Source organism: Bemisia tabaci, chromosome 4 (assembly GCF_918797505.1).
Source record: "Bemisia tabaci chromosome 4, PGI_BMITA_v3".
NCBI lineage: Eukaryota > Metazoa > Arthropoda > Insecta > Hemiptera > Aleyrodidae > Bemisia > Bemisia tabaci.
Window position 1 is genome coordinate 58,621,013 of NC_092796.1, and position 20,589 is coordinate 58,641,601.

Consider the following 20,589-nt stretch of genomic DNA (forward strand, 5'->3'; position numbering starts at 1 on the left):
GGCACTAAAAGGAGAAAAATGCAATGCTTCTATTTGTCTGAACACATGGTTGTTATAATGGGAATGGATGAAGTTGTCTAGAAAAAAATAAACCTTTAAATTTCGGTGTTGTTAGGTGTATAGCAAAAAAAGTGAGGTTGTTGCAGAACTTATGGCAATACTAATTAGACCTTTCCTTCCCCTTAGAGAATATAAAGAGAGAGAGATCCAGGCCTGTGTACTTGGATTATAATAAATATCTACAGGCGAGTAAATATTGGAACAAATAAACAGAAAAACCGGGTATACTGACTACCTACCTAACAATAAGCCTTCCTGTCAAACCTGACAGCAAAACTGCGAAGGGATCAGAAGAGGACTGCAGATTAATAGAAAATGATTAACATATAAGAAAGAGAGGTGGTTAATGGAAAATTTCTTGAATAGCATATTTTTTAAAATGATGAAGAAAAATAGCCAGCCGAGTTGAATGACGTTTTCTGCTGGCAAATTCAATCAAATAGAATGATTGAGAGTGAAATAAATTGGAATAAAATAAAATAAAAATTGCACGAATAATGAGAAATTTTAATTCATACGAGGAGATCGGGCGACTATGATGAAAAGCGCGCGCGGTAACATTCCGTCATTCAACTTTCCCTCTTATAATCACGTGGGTCAAATTCCGCGGATCAAAATTGCAACCACACAGACGCGAGGAAAATTGAGACATAAATTGAGTTCCGAACGCGGGCATAACATGTTTGAGGATTCGATATCCAAAGACGAAGAACAATTAATCACAGAATGGGTTGATAAAAATTATTAGACACGCTGAAATAAAAATTCTGGTGTGTTACGTGATTGTTCGACTGTTGAGACGGTCTTTTGATCAATCGAGTCCGGAGGGAATGAGGGGAGCTAAAACACTTTCGTCCTTTACGATCGGAATTGAGGTTAAAAGTGATAAGATTTTGAAAGGGATTAAACATATAATGCTTTAAAATTAACGAGAACTCAATGGTAGAGACTGACAAAATAGCGGAAAAGAGAAGTCTAGAAGTGAGTTTCAGAAAGGAGGATTGACTAACCTTTTGCAATAAAGTCCTAGATAATGGTTGAATTCCAATTTGTTTGATTTTCACAAAAGCAGCAGACGATTTTCTACGCACTTGAGTAGTTTGTCCTAGTTGGCACAATTTCTCTACACCGCGAGCACAGAGCCTGCCGGACCCGATACACGCCATAGTACAAACTATTATGAACTTACGGTCACTTAGCATGATTTTTTCTCTAACATTATCACTAGTCTTCTTTCGTCAGCTGATCTTCAAAACTTTGGAGAGGGAACTTCGGAGGTCGGTGCTCACCAAACACCGCGAACAATCAACGTTGAGCCTCTCAAGAACAACAACAACAACAGCCCTCAAAATGTAAACATTGCGCGCTGTAGTGATAAGAATTCGTTCAATTTGTTTCACATAGTAAAGTGTAAAATTGTACAGAAATTGATTTTTTTTGGTAATAATTGTGCTCCGAGCGAATATTCTGCAAAATGAGTAATTCCTCAAGTTCCCAGGGCCATGACAGCTCATCTCATCGATGGAATCATTTGAAGAAAGTACTGGAAAGACCTGGACCCTTTTGCCATCCAGAATTTGAATGCAGCCCTGAAACTCTTAATTTTTTGATGTCATCTTGCAAAATTTTAGTCGTTGGAGCTGGCGGTCTAGGATGTGAGCTTTTGAAGAACTTAGCGATGATGGGTTTCAAGCACATTCATGTTATTGATATGGACACTATTGATCTATCCAACTTGAATCGGCAATTTCTTTTTCGTCAGAAAGACATAGGTTCTTCAAAAGCAGAAGTTGCAGCTAAATTTATCAATGCTCGAGTACCAGGCTGCAATGTAGTGCCCCATTTTTGTAAAATTCAAGATTTTGACTCTGATTTCTACAGGCAGTTTCATATTGTTGTGTGTGGCTTAGATTCAATTATTGCCAGGCGTTGGATCAATGGAATGTTAGTATCTTTACTCTCCTATGATGATAATGAAGAGCTAGATCCATCATCGATTATACCCATGATTGATGGTGGCACTGAAGGATTCAAAGGAAGTGCCCGTGTAATTTTGCCTGGAATGTCCGCCTGTGTTGATTGTACTCTCGATCTATATCCTCCTCAGGTAAAACTCCTATTCTTTCTCTATTTTATATTTAAGTACTGATTATTGATGAGAACTGAATTGTGTTCTTTAACTATCCCTCCTCATCTCAAGCCTAAGTATTTTTCTAATTCTTTTAACAAATCACAGTTGTCTCAGACAGGAATAATCAAAGATAATGAAACTTGTCTCAGAGCGCAATAAAAAGATTGAGGATCTCTAAAACGCCTTTCGGTTTGAGTTGTCAGTCGTTCTTTGTTTGATGTTATTAATCATTAATTGACATTGACTTTCTTCAGCCATATCTAAATTCCGTAAAAATTCAACATAGCAAATGTTTGATAGGCTCTTCTGATGGCACAGCAGGGTAGGTGGCTCCTAACTGGGGGAAGTAAGTAATGAATGAACAAATGTCGCATCGGAAAAATGGCAACATTCAAATAAATATATATAGTAATCAATAAGCCAACTGTTGAATGATGCATTTAGGTTGATGTGACATTTTTCCATTCTTTTCTTTCCTCATTTCAAGCTTTGAACCTGTTAGGTAGGTAAGGCAATATCTTGGATACAGCGCTATTGCTGAAGGAAGAAACAACATCCTATTAAGGTGATCTCATCGATAGTGCACAATCTAAATATCTGCATTATGTAGTGTCTGTGGTTTTATGCTGTTTCCACTCTTTTATGTCATTTTTACAATTATTCTTGGGAAAAATTGCAGGTTGTGTATCCTCTTTGCACCATTGCTAGCACACCTCGACTACCAGAGCATTGTATTGAGTACGTCAAAGTAATCCAGTGGCCTAAGGAAAACCCTTTTGATGCATCCATAGATGGTGATGACCCAACTCATCTCAACTGGATCTTTGAAAAAGCCAGCGAGAGGGCAACTCAATATGGTAATTAACTTGTTAACTAGTTAGAGTGTCTTCTGAACTATGCAGTATAAGCCAAGAGTAAATTATTTTATAGCTCTACATCATTTTACCAACAATTTTAATTTTTTCCAGCTAGTGAAAAGTTTTTGTTAAAGCTCAGTTTTATTTATGAGTATCTTGGTTGCGGTGAGTTCAGTGTGGGGAAAGAAAGAAGGTCTGGCGATGGAACGCCACTGGTTTCGCTCTTATTTGAGCACTTCAGGCAAACATAGTCTCTCACTTCAAACTTGAAGTTCGTTCGAAAAAAAAAAAAAAAAAATTAAAATCGTTGGTGTTGCAGTATAAATTCACAGCATATTTTGTGTATTTTGCTCCACATTGACAGAGTCATCTATTACGATACCAAACACAGAAACATGCACACACAGTTTGTAGGCTATTAGTACTTGTGGCCATTGTTCCAGACTCTCTTTTGAGTTTTAGGAGCCAGATATTCTGATTGAGACAAAGAGCTTTTGGCGCTTTCAAAATTTAAATTTTATTCAACTGAAACAAAATTTGTGTGGATTTCTATTAAAAATAGAAGAACTAGAAGCACCCAATTATAAGTCGTTCAAATGATACTAGGTAAGTACTCATTTTTCGATTTTGAGGAAATGAGCTCGAAGTGTCAAAATTATGATTGCGATAATTTTATGAGGTTTGGTTGATTTTTCAGGAGCGTTTAGCGTAGTAGCGCATGTGGATTTTGAATTTTTTTAGCAGCTATAGATTAAATCTTGTAATGTAAGACTCTTACCCAACTCATGAGTTCTTGCAAGAAGTTTAGTTAGTTAAAACATAATCCTGTAAGAGTCGTGAAGCATACAATTTCAAGAGTTATGGAATGGCTTAAAGAGGTGGTGTTCTTTTTCAACGAATTGATGAATAGTCTGTAATGAAGACATTTGTGTGTGTGTTTTTGGAGTGGCATTCAGTTTTTCAGACCCGACCTATCGCGGATTCTTGAATGAGCGATAGCACCTTGTGCATATGTATGCAAAAAAATCATTGAAAAATTAAATGAGTATTGTCATGAGCGCATTCCTTCTAATGGCAAAACTTATGGCTGAAGAGGATTTGATAAAAATTAGTATAACATGACCTATAAATTAACTTTTTTCTTTAAATTATAGCTGTCATTTCATCGGTTTTTAAACTGCTCTTCTAACATGAAATGCTCTCTTATATATACCCTTGGATTGATTATTTCTGTCCAGGTATATTGGGAGTCACATATCGACTTGTTCAAGGCGTTGTCAAGAACATTATTCCAGCTGTTGCTTCAACCAATGCTGTCGTAGCTGCTGCCTGTGCTACTGAAGTTTTCAAGATGGCCACAAGTTGTTGTAAACCCTTAAACAATTTCATGATTTTTAATGATATCGATGGTATTTACACATATTTATATGAAGCTGAGAAAAATGAGAACTGTCTAGCTTGTAAACCTAGCTCTATACCTAAGTATTTAAAACTAACATCTAATGAAATGAAATTACAAGAGTTGATTCAACTTCTGATGGATAGTCCTACATTCCGTATGAAAAATCCTGGATTAGCAGTGAATATTGAAGGCAAAAATCGTACACTTTACATGTCAACTGTGCCAAGTATAGAAGTGAAGACCCGTGAAAATTTAAAAAAGAAACTAAGTGAATTGGATATTCATGATGGAACAAAAATTATGATCGCTGATGCTACAACTCCAAACACGATAGAAATTGTCTTAAGTATTCCCACTTTCATGGAAATGTCAAATGAATAGTAATTTCTTTCCAAAATCTTTACCAAGCACTGGCTCATCCTTTTTAACTGTAAAATATGTCTCAAAGATTTTAAAAAAATCCATCGTAAATTTTATTTTCATGCAGGTTTCTCAAAATCCACCTGGCCTAATTAGTATTAGCTAAGGAGTCAATGCTTTGTCAAACTAATGACAATTTTTTCTAAACCTTTTTCCTTTTCGTATCAAAAGATGCTTACCAACCATTGTTTTATTAATTTTTTTTTTATTTATTTCTTTGAAAAAATAACATCATTGAAACATAAATTATCTCTTGTCTTGTTCTTTAAGTATATTTTTCCAGATTGGTTCACGGCTTTGTGAACTCTTGACTTGAGCAACTGTTCAGGTCATGATGTTTTTCTTCAAACTTTGATGAGAGGTAGCCTTTTAGGGGTATCTTTGTCCTTAAAAAATGTATTACATCTCAGAAACAGTAAAATCTCCACAAGCATATCGTTCATGGAAAATGAGAGAAATTCAAAGTGAGTACTTCATTGTTTTTGCCTCTTTAATATACTGTGCAATGCGAGATGAGCATTTTTTTAACAGTTCATCTCCATAGAAATGTACAACATGAAACATTAGTACTAGAGTCGCTCCAAAAGTAAATATATTTTTACCCCAACTTCTAAACTGCTGCACAAAATTAAAATCTGTAAGCGTCTTATTGGTCTCACTCTCAGCTCTGTAGCAAATTATATTTGTTTAAAGTTGGTTGTCTGGTTGTGTGAAATTTTGAATCTATTTGGTGGGGATATGGATGCACAAAAAGCAAATTAGCTTGCGCTCTAGGGAACCAAATTTACACGACTATGTGCAGCTTGTTAAAAAGCTGTGAGTATGACCCATAAGTGGCAATTTACAAATCTTATTCTTATGCAGAAGGTAAGAAGTTATACCAAAAAGGTACTTTTGGAACAATTCCTCTAAGAGAAGATACTGTTCTCATACTTATCAAGATTTTGAAATCGCTTCTCATCAAATTAAATAACCAACGTTTTGATACATATCGACGGTGAAACTACCAAACCACGTATCTCGGTTTGCGACGTCGCAGACTTCCTGTCATACTTTATTTTTTAGATGAAAAACTACTTAACGTCCAGTCTTGAAAATTTCTGTGGTTTTTCCTCTTCGTACGGAGAAAATTCTGTGAAAATTTCAAGGAATGATATTGATTTGGTCTACTTCAAAAAAATAAAATGTGAGCGTAGATTTTTAAACACCGCAAACGAGATACGTGGTTTGGTAGTTTCACCGTCGATATGCTAATAAGCAAGAAGATGCTACCCTCCTCTTAACTTTTCTTATTATTTATGAGTCATCTGAGTCATCTCTTCTGATTTTGGACTGTTGTTCTTCAATCACAGTGATAGATTTTGGATGATCAGGAGGGTCAGCAAAACGGAGAGGGCACATAATTTGTTCCTTAGGCAAAAGAACATTAGAGATGAGGCTGAAAAACTAGAAGTTTCCATAGAGTATCTTCTCAAAATAACAACCAGACTAATTTGAAAACTTTTGAATTTTGATACGCCACTACCTTAATCTGAGGATGGTCACAGATTTTAAATTTGCCTTCGACACTTCCTTTTTATTACTTTTTCAATAATGGAAGGTTCTCATTGTAACCCTTAAGAGAAAAGTTGCTATTAACTGTAATCCACACAAGAGATGATTTACTACTTGAAAATTAAGAATTTCCCTGCTTAAGGGGTTATGATGTTGCGAGGTTTGTGGAACATTGGTTTAAACTAGAACATTACGACTTAAAAATTGACAGAAATAATCGTATGAGTTCCTTCTGTTAATATCTTCTTGACCTTCCATCCATGATAACATTCCAATTACATTGTTTCTTTCTTCAAAGTGAAAATTATTCACTAAAACGCCACACATCCTTGCCCTCTTTTCAGGGGTCAGGAAATTTACTCAGAATGATTGATAGTGGTCTAGCAATTTTTTACAGCCCATAGGGATAATACAAGGATGCAAGGACAGTGAATCAGCAAAAAACAGCTAAGCTTTCACCAGCTTCTTCCTCATTGTCTGTTGATTATTTTCGTTAAAAGCTATGGTTTGTGTGAAAGGTTTAATTTATTCAACATAGATATCTACTTAGATATATTTATTTATTTTCTTTTTACATCAAATAACGCTCTGAAGAAAAGCAAACCTAAACAATTTTCCTTCACTTCACGATCCTTGCTTCAATTGTAAGACAAATATAGTTACATGTATGTGCAAATGAAGGAAATAACAATTTTCTTAAAAATAAAAACATGAACCTCACAAGATGACAAGAGCTTAAATAGAGAATTAAATTTTAATCTTGGCCACTGAAGGCACATTGATAAAAGTTCACCTCCTGTCTAACTATTTTGGAAATTTCAGACTGGAGAAGTTGATGAAGAGATTCTTGAGTGTGTCGATAGATCCAGGCTTTTTTACTGGATTCAAAATCATACCTTCTAGGTCCACTGGTAGGAGAACTCAGCCATATTTGTTTATTTGGAGTTTGTCTGTTGATTACGTACACTCCATGAGGAGCACCAAAATTTACCGTGAGTACACCATCCTGCAGGCAAATCAAAATTGAAGATGTGAAAAAATTGAAAGTCATAAAATAAATTTCAAAGGAGAATCCCACACAGTGATGCCAGGCGTACGGATTTATCCGTGCCGCGCGGACATTCCCTATACCGACACGGACCGCATACGGACCAAAACCTCATGGGAAAACCGTTCCCTATCTTAAAATATCCGTACGCGTGACGTCACAGAATGACGCTCAGCCAATAGCAGCACGGAGAGCGGTAGAGCGTACGGATCTCGCACACGAAGCACCCGGGAACACTGATCCCACACACAGACAGTATCATGAGCAATCTTTGCATACATATTTTTCAACTTCACGTACTTCAGAGGAAATTAGGAATCATTTCCTTGTATGGATCGGAATCCTTTATAGAGCTTTAAGTATGAGTAATTTTAACGAAACTTTAAATGATCTGAAACTTGACCATTCTGGGAAGAGTATCTCAAATAAAACTATAAGGCTCAATTTTATAAAAATTAAAAACCTATAGCTGTTTTCTTGCTGTCTTGCTGATCTCAAAGGAAACATCATATTCCTCTTTTCTATTTCACCTCGGTAAGTACTGGTTGTAGCTAAAGTATTAAGAATTTGACATTTGTACCTTCACTGACTGCTGACATGAATAAAATTATCACAGATAAAACCTCCCCTGTTTTAGAGAGAGAGGGTCACTTAAAGAGAGGAGTAATTACATGTAAGGAAGGAGAAAAAAAGATACTTACTCCATAGGTTACATCCGCTGCAGTAAGATGTGCTGAATTTTCAACTAAATCTTCAAAATATTCACAGAGGGAATCTAATGTTTCATCGCAAACTTTATGGTAATCAAACTCGTTACAATTTCTGAAAAAGACAGCAAATTTGAAGATATGTGTGAAAAAACGGCCAAAAATGCCTCAAGGCTTTTTCAAATTTTGAACACTTAACTTGACGAAGTATCTCCCTAAACGCCTAAAACTGGTTGCAGTTTGGGTTAGACGCGCCGGGTTGCGAAATTGCCATTTTTTATGCTACAGCATTCGCTTTGCTGTTGCATAATGCACTGTTTTAGATATATTTATTTATGCAGAAATCTTTTGACCTTGTTGTCTTGTGTGAGAAAAAGTACGCAAGGCGCTGAGTTAAAAGTTTGAGTGGTGATGTGAAAACTGCCTATAAAAATTTGAAGGTGATTGCACTGCTTATGAATCGGCTGATTACCTCTGCTGAAATCTAGATTTGTGCCAATTCTTTCATTTATCTAGAAGTTTAGGTGAAGTACTTGGAATCTCATCTTCCAAAGAGGGGGGCAATAAATCAGTACATCAAACCACTGGGTAAGAGTCTTATATGCCAGTACCAATGAGGTTGTGAATTCACTGATAAAGCCAGCTGCTTAAATATGAGAGTTAGCCATTGGTTTTGTAGCACTACCTTACTTGATTCCATCCAAAACGAACATCACAGAGATGACATTTAAGAAACCATGGACTAATTTGAATTCATTTTGTCAACGTAATGCATAGATAATTAATAGACTACTTACTGGGAAAATTTTTTGCTCAAAGGAAGCCCAGCGCTACAGAGCGTTCCAAACTTGGGACTTAGGAGAGACCGCTGGATTGTTGAATATACATTGATGTCAGTTATTACGTTTCTTTCCAGTGATAATCTGTTCAGGGATTGATACATAAAACGTGGTGAAGTCCGAGTATTTTTAAGCGTTATTAGTTGGAGGATAGATCTTCCATTTGAAATGGCACAAGACATTGTTTTGTGAATAAGTAAGTAGATGAGCTGCACAAAAGCTAGAAGAGCACATTCGATCAAATTACATTTTAAAATGTAAGAAATGCTTGACTCAGTGTACACCGAAACAATTTGTGTAAGATAAAATAGTTACAAAATAAACTCACGAAATTTGGAAAACTGATTCGTTCTTACTAAGTTCTTTTCTGTGATAAGGCGATAAGGAGAGTAAGTGATAAGAGCGTATGAAAACAATCAAAGCATGGACTAGTAAACATAACCTCAAACATAAAAAAATGACTGACCAATGAAAAACGTCTTTTTTGTATGTTGATAAAAACTTGATTGATAAGTAGGTAACCTCAAATTCAAGTTTATCAAGAGCTTCAAGCGAAAAGAACTGAAACCCTCTAAGAATGTGTGTATCAATCAGTGATTAAATCTGTAATATGAGTTGTCAACTTAGTTCCTTTAATTCACTTGAAGTATTCCGGAAAATTCTAATCTGTGATTTTAATTAAAGTTTTGGCACTGTTTTGTGAAGTGTTACTTATCCCCTAAATTCTTATCGTCCAAGGATTTCCGTGATGTTGGAAAATTTCTACCGATAAGGGCTCTAGTCTCCACTCGAAACCTTTTCTTTAACTTGCTATCAGCCCAACTCTCCCATCTTTCAGAAATCTGGATTTAAAAAATAAACTTTAACCGTGCTCTTTTAAGCTCCACCCTTTGTTGTCAATGTGGAACTTGTGCTGGCAACCCAGTAATGATCAACGATAAAGATCAGAACATTTTTTCTGGCCTCCAGTCATTTAAAGACGTTTCAATGGATGAAACAACTGCATCTAAATATGCTCTACAAGTGGCTTTGCAGACCATGAAAGAAAGATGTCAACAATTACAGAATCGCTTGACATCAGTGGAGGAGGAAAATTTGCGGCTAAAACTCGAGAACCAAAGGTTTACATCCAGCAATGAAGAGACACAAACCCGCTCATCTTTAGAGGAGCAAGTTACTCAGTTGAACAAACAAAAAGCATCACTTACTCACCACATTTTCATGGTTGCAAACGAAAACAAACAGCTATGGACCAGGCTTTCACAACTAACTGAAGTCAACGAAACACTGGGTGACCACCTCAACAAAATTTCAGATGCACTGAACAAACACACTTCCTCTGCTCCCAAACCCAACAACTCATTAAACCTAGTTAACAAATTGGATAAAAAAGTCACAGGTACGTAAGGTTGTGTGACTTGTAAGTACCAAACAAAATTGCCTCATTGAGATTTCTGAACATAGTCCATAGACTATTTCAGCCCAGGATAGGAAGCCGGTGGATTTTATCAGAAATCTCAAAGTGAAGAGGTATCATCAAGGTCCCTAAGTCTTTAAGTAGCATTTAGGTGATTTGCCCTGGGTTTTTTGCGTGGTCGACTTGATGTGTGACTTATTATATTGTAAAGTCTCACGTCTCAGCAGATTTTGACTGCTAGCTCAAAAAGAGATCAAAGCCCCTGGGCATGAGCCTTTAGAATAAGGCCCAACTAAGGATTCTTTTACAGCTGCTTTAAAATTTAGATAGAGCTTTAAGGAAGCTGGTTCCTTTTTTTCTGAAACATGAAAGGTTTCTGAATTGGTCCATTTCTGTGAATCTTGCAGTCGGATGATCCCCTTTGGGTAGCGACTCATTTTCCTTATATTTCTTTTTCAGTTTCTTTTTAAAACTTAGAACTTTTTTTCCAGGTGCTCGAGATGAAAGCTTAGAGGAGATTTCCCTAAAGATTTTAAACAGCTTTAAACAAGAGAAGTCTGATTTGGAGCAACAGTACAAAGAGGTATAGTATTTTCAAAATTAATCTTGTGCTACTAGGATAGGTGGGGGTAAAAGTATGCATTTTTTGATTTTTCCTGTATTTCCGTGACCGAATTGACTTTTAAGCCGGGAAAAAAGGTCAGGCACCTACTGCAAGCCCTCACGCACAAGTGCCCTGCGTTGTTCGAATTTAGAAATCAAATCCATGGCCGGACAAATTTTTTAAAAAAAATTGAAAATACGTACTTTTGCCCCATTTAATGGGGCAAAAGTTGTCGCGTTTTATCGCTTAAACCTAAATTCAAGTTTGAACAATGAAAATCATGCACTAGCCCTAAATGTGATAAGGATAATAAACAAGGAGGTGCCATTTTAAGGAAGTCATCCTGTTGTGAAAATTGATTTTCGTAGTGAAACCCCTCCAAAATATTAAATTCAATCATAAAAAAATTACCGGGCTTACTAATTAGGTATTTTAATCTTATCTGTGCAGATGGTGGAACTTCAAAAAATTCAGGCTGAACTCTCATCTTGTGGCGACTTTGAGAGCCCAGTGAGTGATGTTAGCAGTGATGCAATTTTGGCAGAAATGAAAAACTGCAAGAACCAGTTGAATATAATGGAAAAGACTGTGGTGAATCAACAAAGGCTTTTACTCTCTGTTCTTGAAAAAATAAAAAAAAAAGGTACGTATCATGCTCCTACTTTTTGTTCTTGGAAAATATAGGAGGAAGTATGCACCTATTCTGCCATGCCAAAGAAAAGAATGGTGATTTGGAAATAATTATATGTGCTTATGCTGTGAATTGTTACTCTGAAGGATAAGTAGAACAAAATGTTCGTACTTAACAAACTGATTTTTCAATTTTAACATAGGTGAAAGAGGATTGCGACCTACCCATTACACCGCGTGTAGGTACCTAATGAATATTAAGTCTTATGCTCAATAGCCTATTTTTTGCACATCCGTTTTTTTTTTAATAGCATTGTGGGAGGGGCATTTGTAAAGTAAGGGTATGTCGTTTGCTCCCAGAACTAAATGAAGATTAGTCAGCAAGAAATTTCTTGATCGCCCACTTTTTTTTCCAAAGAGGTCTTGGTTTGTTCTTTTTTTTTTTTATTTGGTGCATTAGCTCGCCTGCAATGTCATTACTTTTCTGTGCTCAAAATATTTGCACTCTGCATAGCGTGTCAGATATCTGGATTTTCTTCATTGATAGCTCTGATAAGAATTGAATTGATCACTCCAATGCACTGAAAGTCACACTCTGTCTAACACTCTAACTTTTACTCAAAACAACTACCTACAAACCATCTCAAAAAATTAATGATTTTCTCTTTTAAGGGGCTCAATCCAAAGGAAGCTGTCCGGCATGCAAAGAACGGAAATCGCAGGATGTTTCTGCTGCCGTCGAAATTCCTCTGCAGCACATGACAGACAAGGATTTCATTGATGAGAGTGGAATGGTACAAGATACTGAAAACTCAGGAGCTAGAGTTTGTCCTATCTGTGCCAGGATTTTTAAGTGTGTGGATGATGATGGCAAGGACTTTACTATCTTCCAAGATCATGTAAATGAGCATTTTATTGAAGATGATGAAAGTGAAGTCACCAGTATTCTAGACCAGTTTGAGGTGCTTGGACCCCACTAAATTGTTGTTTCAGTTAAAATGATATCTGCATTTTTTAAAATGATTTTTATATTCTACATCCAATAGAATCATAATTTTCGTAAATCTAATTGTTACTTTATTTACACAGTGTGTAGCAATCACTTGACAATTGCAGTATGGAAGAGAGAGAATTCATTCAAACAGTAATTGATCACTCTTCAGTGATTAGGTAATTGAAAATTCTCAGAGAATGTTGAAGTATTCTAATAATGATGTTAATAGTTTAGATTAGTATAACCTTTACAGTCCCCTAGTTTTATAGATGTATTTTATAATTCGACCATTTCGATAGGTGAATCTGTCAGTTTGGGAATGATCCATCTTCTTTTTCTCAACCTTCATTTATCTTTCTTCACTGAAGGTCATATTAATCGTTGATCCTTAAACGTTAAGGCTTCCTTAACCCACACAAATCACATAGATTAAGGTGACCTCAACGTTTACGGAACATCTATGAATACCACTCCAAGTATGTCCTATATTTTTACCTCTCAGAAAAAATACTTGTGAGATGCTAAGGATTATTTTTGATGGAAAAAAGGAAAATAGGACAGTCCATGGTCACAAGAGAAGATATGAAAGAGAATTTTAAAAAAGGAGATGGGTCGCTTTTGAACCGATAGATTCAATTAATTTATTTTTTCAATCTGTGATGATAAAAATGTGAATGAATGTAAAAATTCAGGAGATTTAATTTTTTGTTATTAAAGTATTCGCTGTGCCTTTCTATTAATGTGTTTCAAGTACATTCCACATACCCATTTTCTGTGTTTATTTATTCATGAATTTTTTTAATACAGGATCTTGTTTTAAAAGAATCATACATATGTGACACTTTTTTATTTTATTACTATTTTATTCAATGAATTTTACATTCCTGAAAAAAGACTAAGTTTTCAGGTTTTTATTTTCATTGCTGGTGCTTGCATTTTGGTTTAAAATGAGACTTTTCATGGAATGAGGTTTTTTGACAATTGCTTTTCATTGATGCTTGAGTGAAGAAGATTGAAGGATAAGAAAACTGTATCTTCCTTTTCATAGCACAAGAAGAAGTTTTTTGTAAGCTCCAAATGGAATCAATCATACATAGGAAAAGTATCATTCAAGCCGTTTATCTGCACCGTAATTCGCACATTTGACTTAAAATATACTATAAAACATAAAAAAAAGGATCAACAATATTCATATCAGGCAGTACTCCAAATTTAAGCGAGCTCTGTAGGTTTTACATCAACACAATCAGATGTTCCAGCAGTGCTTTTTTCCATTAGATTTTTGCTGAACCATGCGGGACGTTCCTTGTCAATCTCTACAATTCTTTTCCCCTGGAAAGAAAAGGAGAACATAAAATAATCGAGGAGTTCCAAAAATTTACTCATAATGAATTTGATAATGAAAAAGTGAAGGAAAACTTAGGTTATTTCTCTGAGAATTTATTCTGATGGATTTTCTATAAATGATATGCTTGTAATATCTTTGACAACGTGGAATAAATAGCCCTGAAATATGAGCCCTAAAAACGAGCAAAAACTTCATAAAGGTAAACAGATACATTTATATATATTGGGCACATACATAAATGTATTTATTTACTGCGAGAAAAAGAATTCAAGAGGGTCATAACATATGTTTATGAATGGACAAGACATCTTGATCAACACCCTTCTGGAGGTCTACATCTCAGGTCCTTATAGGTGTGGATGTCAGTTGTGTATTTGACTTGAAAAATGCACATAAAAATTTTGAGAGTTTATGGTGTCCTTTAAAATTCAGTGCTATTCCAAGTCTTCGAACGGTAGTTCTAAATTAGTGTCATCAACTTGATTAAAGCTTTCCTGTTGGTTGAACTGATATATTAAATCAGCAAACTGTAGTAGCTGAGTTAATGGACAATTTTTCAAATTTTAGTAAAATTTGTGTGAATGACGACTTTCTGTTTGCGAAAAAAAAAGGTTCAAGGTTCAAGGTTCGGTTCAGATTCAGGAATGTTTCCCAAGGCTTGGTGCGGGATTAGTTCATTGAAGATTCGCAGAGCTTTATTCAAACGCTGTCTGACCAAAAATTAAAATGTTGTTAAATTTACTGCTTACTTAATTACTACAGCACTAATTTATAAAGAGTAATAAAATTTCATATCTTAAAGTACTTATACTTCAATTGAGGTGTTTGATGCAGAAAGGGCATTTCTTAGTTGTGGTGTTCCAGAATCTCCAGTGCTAATTTTTATTTCGAGGAGGAAACTATTGGGTGAATTTTCTGAAATTTTACATTTACAGCTTTGTAAAATTATAAAGAATATTTAGTAAAAGTGACAAAAAATTACATAAATTTGATTTTATCACAATGGATGAAATATTAGTGGAGATTTTGAGATACCGCATCCAAGAAATGCCCTTTCGGCACCCAGCACCTCAATTACTGCACAATTAATGAATCTTGTAAATGGTGGAGGGATCGAAAACGTTAATGGATTCAGCCAAGTAATATCGAGTCAGTAATAAATAAGTTGAAAAAATAAATTGCCAGTTCTTGGGAGGCTGAATAAATGAGATAGTTTTTTAAATTCTGTTACCTGCCAATATTCGGAGGGCTGTTGTTCTTTTTCTCCTTTGTACAAAACGATTACTTCTTGCTCAACGGGCTCTAGACCTAATTCAGCCTCTATCTTCTCTTTGATACTTTCAGTTTCCTTCTTCACTTTGGCATAACAATTCCCTGCAATGAAAAAAATAATGAATTAAAGTTTTTGAATTGTGTGCGAACTGCTGGTGTCCATTCCCTCTAATTCTGAGAAGACTGCAAAAAATGGTACAAGCGTTTGAAATGTGAAATTCATGAGTGCTCAAAAGTTAATTATTACAGGGAGGGATTGTAGAAGAGGATCCATAATAGACTGATTTAGGGACTAGGTCTTTCGATTTAGTATAGAACTCTTGGTTCAAACCAAAACAAATAATATAACCAATCATAAACTCATGTGCAAACTGTTCTGTATTGGCGATATTTTCGATCAGTGTTGTAGCTGAAATTGAGAACAAGTATTTTGGCTTTTAGCCAGTAGGTCACATTGAGATCACCAACCTGAGAGCTAATAACATTGTACTATTTTTCCTCATTGATTTTGCTCAAATGAAGCCCACTTTTCAGGACCTTGCTAATTGCCAGATATATTGTTAGCATTTGACTAGTAGCCTTTAATTTATCGTGTATTTTATTGATAGCACTAAATTGGTCATTTTTGTCGCAAGAATGGGCCTGTTGCTCCATTTTTTTTTTATTGCTTTAATCGAAAGAACTAAGGCTCCTGATATCACCGGAATTTTCCTGGAGTTTTTTGATCACCGGACACCTCCAAAAAATCAACTTAAAAACACCTAAAAATTCGGATTTACAAAACTGTCACTTTTGCGCGGGAACGGATCCGGTACACTCGTTACATCATATCTCATGACAAACCTGGTCTTTTCATCACTAACAATGTAATTTCCCATAGGGAATTGGCAGCCGCTTTTCAAATGCAAATATCGAGTCAATCGATGATTTTTTGACCAAAATGGAATTCAGAAATGGATTCCTTGGACAGTTAATTGGTTAAAACTTTCATTGGATAGATAAGATCCGACAGGATAAACCCGATTTTTGAGGAAAACTGTAGTCAATAGGCGATTGTTTACAACTGTCATAGTGATAACAGAAATTGTGGTTAGCTCAATATTCAGCCATTTTCATGAGTTTTTACTTTTTTGTCACTATTTGAAGGTAAGTTTTTTTTGTAAATCAATTTTTTTTTTGTAGTACCTTAGGATAATGTTAAAAGCTGCAGCGGTATAAATTGTTACTTATTAATTCAGAGCACGCTCCGGCAGTCCAACGCTGAAACCTCGATTTAGCGAGTTTGTTGTTATTTCTAGATATTTCACCCTTCAATGTTCCACTGAAGACACCAAAATGAGAGTATCAATCATTGGTGATAAAAAAAACTTACCATTGACAATACTGATGAGTTGAGGGGACCGGTATGATCAAGATAAGGGCAAGGAAAGTAGATGTAGGATCCTTCTTTGGTTACCAGGCTTATCAATACATTTTTCTGCATATTGTTACATTACAAATACACCGGAATTTAAAGTAACATAAATGTATAAAACAAGGGAGCGTTCTGAATGATTTTAAGATGTTTGTTAAAGAGTTAAGAATGATTTACACGCATTGACAGAACATCCATGGTTTGAGCGTTAGACTGCCAGAGTGTGCTCTGAATTAATAAGTAACAATTTATACTGCTACAGCTTTTAACATGATCCTAAGGTACTAAAAAATTGATTTACAAAAAATCTTACCTTCAAATAGTTACAAAAAGGTAAAAACCCATGAGGATGGCTGAATATTGAACTAACTACCATTTCTGTTATCACTATGATGGATGTAAACATTCGCCCATTGACTACAGTTTACCTCAAAAATAGGGTTTATTCCGTCGGTTCTTATTTATCCAATGAAGGTTTCAACCATTTAAATGTACAAGGAATCCATTTCTGAATTCCATTTTGGTCAAAAAATCATCGATTGACTCGATATTTGCATTTGAAAAGTGGCTGCCAATTCTTTATGGGAAAATACATTGTAAATGATGAAAAGACCAGGTTTGTCAAGAGATGTGACGTAATGAGTGTACTGGATCCATTCCCTCATAAAAGTGACCTCTGCGAATGGGTCGGTTCCAACAACAGCTTTCTTTTAAGTTAATGAGGACATTTCAAGCTTTTTTAGTAGCGCCATTATTCTATTTGTGAAATTTGCGATTGGAATCAGTTATCAATTTGCAAATCCCCACACTTTGCAACAGGCCCATTGAACTATGACGTAGCCACTAAATCATTCTGTTGTTTGCAGCTCTTCTTCTGGAAGTAATGGCTGGAACAGAGTAATTGAAATCAAAGGAAACTGAATACTTGCAGTTATGAAAATCTCCGAGTTATGAAGCTGTTTGACACCTCTAAAATTCATCTTTAAAAAATTGAAACCATGGAATAATGCTCAGATGATTTTAAAATATTGAGGTCCTGACAATTGTGGCATTTTGTAGTGGACAGAGCTATCAGGAATGAACTGTGCGATTAAATTAATTTGCCTCCTACTGATACAACAACTTTCCATTGCAGTTTCATGCCTCTAAACAAAAAAATAAACCAGCTATCCAAATTCTTCTGCGATTGACTTCTACCGGCTCTTTTTTTAAAAAAAATTAATTTTGAAGGAACCACGTTATGGGTGGCTCTTGAGATGGTGAAGCTGCTTAACTGCTGATAAAAAAATTACATTTAAACATTAAAATTTGATATTCTTACCGCAAAGATGTCTTCTTTCATAGTCATGGCCACAAACATTACAAGTTATAATGTCTGTTTTTGGTATCAACATTTTAAAATGGCGATCCAGCATGCCAAACCTCCTTAGCTGGCGCCTCTCAAGAGTGCGTCTTTTTTTCGGGACAGCCCATAGAATTCCTTCACCGATGATATCTTTGATGCTAAATTCTTTCCTTGAGGATGTATTTGTTGGGATTGGGTGATTGTTTGTCAAGGCAACAGATAAATCATCTAAAACAGAGGTAAAATCCTGTGTGAGGGCAAAAGTGAAAAAACTCATAAGCTGAATAACAAATAAGTAGCGACTCAAAAATTAGTGGCAACCATTGGATATCTCCTAAAATTATAATAATGAAATTTCCACATCGTAGTGGAATTTTCAACATTCCTTTCTTTTCATTCACCCAAAGAGGAAATCTCTCGCCTTCTGCATTAACCCTTGATAAGCTGATAGCTCACTGTCAAACTCTCAATGTTAGGGATGATTCTAAATAAGAGAAGATGCAGAACAGGTGATGTTTGTGCGATAGCTACACAAGTCAACTTATCGACGATTCTCACAAGGCATCGGAAGTGATTAGATTCATGGCCACAAAATCTATGGTCTCACCTTGCGGTAAAAGATCCAGCTATATCTTTCAGAGCGCTAATTTAAGACGTTGTGGTGATAAGCTTATGCACTGCCTAACAGTCTTTGACATACCTAATAAAGTAAAAGAACCAGAGAGTTAAGTAGCGTCCCGTGGATTAGAACCAAAGACTCTCACAAGAGTTGGTAGGTATTCTAAACATATTCAGTGTAGGGCTGTTCTATCAGTTGTCGGTAAGCTACCGAATCAATTCCGCCAAGAAAAATTTACAATAAGGGCGCTCTTACCAGTAGCGATCTGAGTTTTCGGAGCTGACAAAAATGAGTTGTTGCCATGTGTGCATCTATTTGACACATTGCTGCGCCAGGCAATCTGACAAAGCGACACACGGGGCAACAATGCATGGAGTATGAGCTCTCAAAACTCCGATAAGGCGGGCTGTTAACGATATCATCGCCACTGTCGGTACTGCCACCAGTTTCGGTAAAAGACCATACCGAAAGCTTTCCCGGAAAAATCTGTTTGAACACCCCTAATTCAGTGCTGAGATTTCCCTTTGTTAATGGTGGTTATGGGAAGATCCAAAGTTTGTTTCAATTTTGACCAAGACACTGACTTTCATTTACCTGGAAATCGCTGTAAACCAAATGTTAATCGAAAATGCTGTTCAAAACTGAAAAAAGCTTGTCGCCATTTGATGAGTATGTTACTGGCCATTCTATTGATTCAAAAGTATATGCTATGCAAAAGAATTATTAGAGTTCACGAGCGAGATAAGAACTGGCATGTGAGAACGCACTGTCGCATAAAGTTTTAATTTGATGGTTTCTTCCACGGCTTATCACAATTTACAAGTACTTCCATGAACTAAGAACTTACTTCCACTTAGGTTAGGTTACACGAACGTGTTTTGTTTTTTATTTTTGTATTCCAAATTCTAAATGACGGGAATTTTACTGGCAAATTCTGAACCAGACATTGTGATTGGTTAATTCCAAGTTACTCCAAAAACCGCGGGAGATTTTAAAAAATTCATATCCGGTTGTCGTCACTTTCCGTCCGAAGTATCACAAGCACCATGCAATGTTTCAAAATTTTTGCCGCAATTTTTTTTTTTTTTTTTTTTGACAGAGGAATTGTTGGTTGAATCTGTTTGAAAATTTCACTGAATTTCATCGGCAGCGCAAAGAAAATTCAGTGAAATTTTCGGACAGCAGCTTCATATTGAACAATTTCTCTGAGAAAAAATAGAAAGGCGGCGAAATTTTTTAAACATCGCATGGCGTTTGTGATACTTTGGAAACCCGGAAGGTGTCGTTGAGTTGACTTCAACGCTCCCGGTTTTTCGCATGCATACAGTAAAAAATAAACAAAAAAATAGTGGGTAGTTTTCCCCTAAGCAATTGAAGGAGCGGATACACCTGTAAACACCGCAATCAAACTCCATGTTTTCGTGGATCATCTTTGACATGTGCGTGGAAGGAAGAAAAATTATTCAGACTCTAAAATATGACCCAGTCATCTCGGAAGGGGGGGGGGGGAGCTCCCTCCGCCCCTACCTACTTTGGATTTTAAGAGGACGTGCTCTTCCTGGCTAAGTTTTAAAGTAGATAGATAAAAAATGTAACGATTTGTATGTTCGTAAAGGGATCCTAAAAAAAGGGTTTAAAATGCCAGATTTGTTGAAGTATAATGCCAGTTAGTTCGTTATGTAAATTGATAAGTAGTAGATTTTTTCCTTGGTACCTGTGATTTAAACACAGCGATTATGAATCAACCAAACCACGTATTTCGGTTTGTGACGGTGTTGACTTCTTGTCCTACTTGATTTTTTAAATGGAGAACTACTCAACGTCCACTCTTAGAACCTCCGTGATTTTTCTCCTCTGTGCGAGGCAAATTTTGAAAAAATTTCAAGGCGTGATGTTGACTAATTCTCCTTTTAAAAAAATAATTCAGG

The 20,589-nt window shown here is 35.8% G+C and overlaps 5 protein-coding genes across 7 annotated transcripts in view; 2 read left to right on the plus strand and 3 right to left on the minus strand.

The window, feature by feature from the left end:
- Positions 1 to 1,284, minus strand: part of qless (decaprenyl diphosphate synthase subunit 1 qless) — a 102,858-nt gene extending 101,574 nt beyond the window's left edge. For all 3 annotated transcript variants that reach the window (XM_019059421.2, XM_019059419.2, XM_019059418.2), the window contains exon 1: positions 1,071 to 1,284. In XM_019059421.2, the coding sequence (XP_018914966.1) occupies positions 1,071 to 1,262 (192 nt within the window). In that variant the 5' untranslated portion in view covers positions 1,263 to 1,284. The remainder of the gene's footprint in view (positions 1 to 1,070) is intronic.
- A 250-nt stretch (positions 1,285 to 1,534) lies between these two features.
- Positions 1,535 to 5,117, plus strand: Uba3 (Ubiquitin-like activating enzyme 3). The gene is made up of 3 exons (XM_019059417.2): positions 1,535 to 2,167; positions 2,871 to 3,048; positions 4,287 to 5,117. The coding sequence occupies exons 1-3, from the start codon at positions 1,535 to 1,537 to the stop codon at positions 4,829 to 4,831; spliced, it is 1,356 nt and encodes a 451-aa protein (XP_018914962.1). The 3' UTR covers positions 4,832 to 5,117.
- A 1,848-nt stretch (positions 5,118 to 6,965) lies between these two features.
- fh (frataxin) lies at positions 6,966 to 9,388 on the minus strand. Its single transcript, XM_019059423.2, has 3 exons — positions 8,977 to 9,388; positions 8,174 to 8,294; positions 6,966 to 7,430 (listed from the first exon to the last, which is right to left on the minus strand). The coding sequence occupies exons 1-3, from the start codon at positions 9,198 to 9,200 to the stop codon at positions 7,179 to 7,181; spliced, it is 597 nt and encodes a 198-aa protein (XP_018914968.2). The 5' UTR covers positions 9,201 to 9,388; the 3' UTR covers positions 6,966 to 7,178.
- A 166-nt stretch (positions 9,389 to 9,554) lies between these two features.
- spn-F (C2H2-type zinc binding domain-containing protein spindle-F) lies at positions 9,555 to 13,399 on the plus strand. Its single transcript, XM_019059422.2, has 4 exons — positions 9,555 to 10,417; positions 10,927 to 11,018; positions 11,490 to 11,682; positions 12,342 to 13,399. The coding sequence occupies exons 1-4, from the start codon at positions 9,946 to 9,948 to the stop codon at positions 12,647 to 12,649; spliced, it is 1,065 nt and encodes a 354-aa protein (XP_018914967.1). The 5' UTR covers positions 9,555 to 9,945; the 3' UTR covers positions 12,650 to 13,399.
- Positions 13,400 to 13,493: 94 nt separating this feature from the next.
- On the minus strand, positions 13,494 to 19,526 carry mRpL32 (mitochondrial ribosomal protein L32). The gene is made up of 4 exons (XM_019059424.2): positions 19,256 to 19,526; positions 18,019 to 18,270; positions 15,243 to 15,385; positions 13,494 to 13,995 (listed from the first exon to the last, which is right to left on the minus strand). The coding sequence occupies exons 1-4, from the start codon at positions 19,344 to 19,346 to the stop codon at positions 13,876 to 13,878; spliced, it is 606 nt and encodes a 201-aa protein (XP_018914969.2). The 5' UTR covers positions 19,347 to 19,526; the 3' UTR covers positions 13,494 to 13,875.
- Positions 19,527 to 20,589: the final 1,063 nt, after the last annotated feature.

Excerpts from the sequence above, each read along its gene's own strand:
- fh (XM_019059423.2), bottom strand. The coding sequence starts at position 9,200 with ATGTCTTGTGCCATTTCAAATGGAAGATCTATCCTCCAACTAATAACG. Across the intron at positions 8,295-8,976 it reads TTGAGCAAAAAATTTTCCCA|AAATTGTAACGAGTTTGATT; the intron begins GTAAGTAGTCTA and ends TGTCTTTTTCAG. Across the intron at positions 7,431-8,173 it reads CAGCGGATGTAACCTATGGA|GATGGTGTACTCACGGTAAA; the intron begins GTAAGTATCTTT and ends ATTTGCCTGCAG.
- Uba3 (XM_019059417.2), top strand. The coding sequence starts at position 1,535 with ATGAGTAATTCCTCAAGTTCCCAGGGCCATGACAGCTCATCTCATCGA. Across the intron at positions 2,168-2,870 it reads TCGATCTATATCCTCCTCAG|GTTGTGTATCCTCTTTGCAC; the intron begins GTAAAACTCCTA and ends GAAAAATTGCAG. Across the intron at positions 3,049-4,286 it reads CGAGAGGGCAACTCAATATG|GTATATTGGGAGTCACATAT; the intron begins GTAATTAACTTG and ends ATTTCTGTCCAG.
- mRpL32 (XM_019059424.2), bottom strand. The coding sequence starts at position 19,346 with ATGGCCAGTAACATACTCATCAAATGGCGACAAGCTTTTTTCAGTTTT. Across the intron at positions 18,271-19,255 it reads TGGTTTACAGCGATTTCCAG|ATGATTTATCTGTTGCCTTG; the intron begins GTAAATGAAAGT and ends CCTCTGTTTTAG. Across the intron at positions 15,386-18,018 it reads TGAAAGAAGACATCTTTGCG|GGAATTGTTATGCCAAAGTG; the intron begins GTAAGAATATCA and ends TTTTCATTGCAG.
- spn-F (XM_019059422.2), top strand. The coding sequence starts at position 9,946 with ATGATCAACGATAAAGATCAGAACATTTTTTCTGGCCTCCAGTCATTT. Across the intron at positions 11,019-11,489 it reads TGGAGCAACAGTACAAAGAG|ATGGTGGAACTTCAAAAAAT; the intron begins GTATAGTATTTT and ends TTATCTGTGCAG. Across the intron at positions 11,683-12,341 it reads TGAAAAAATAAAAAAAAAAG|GGGCTCAATCCAAAGGAAGC; the intron begins GTACGTATCATG and ends TTCTCTTTTAAG.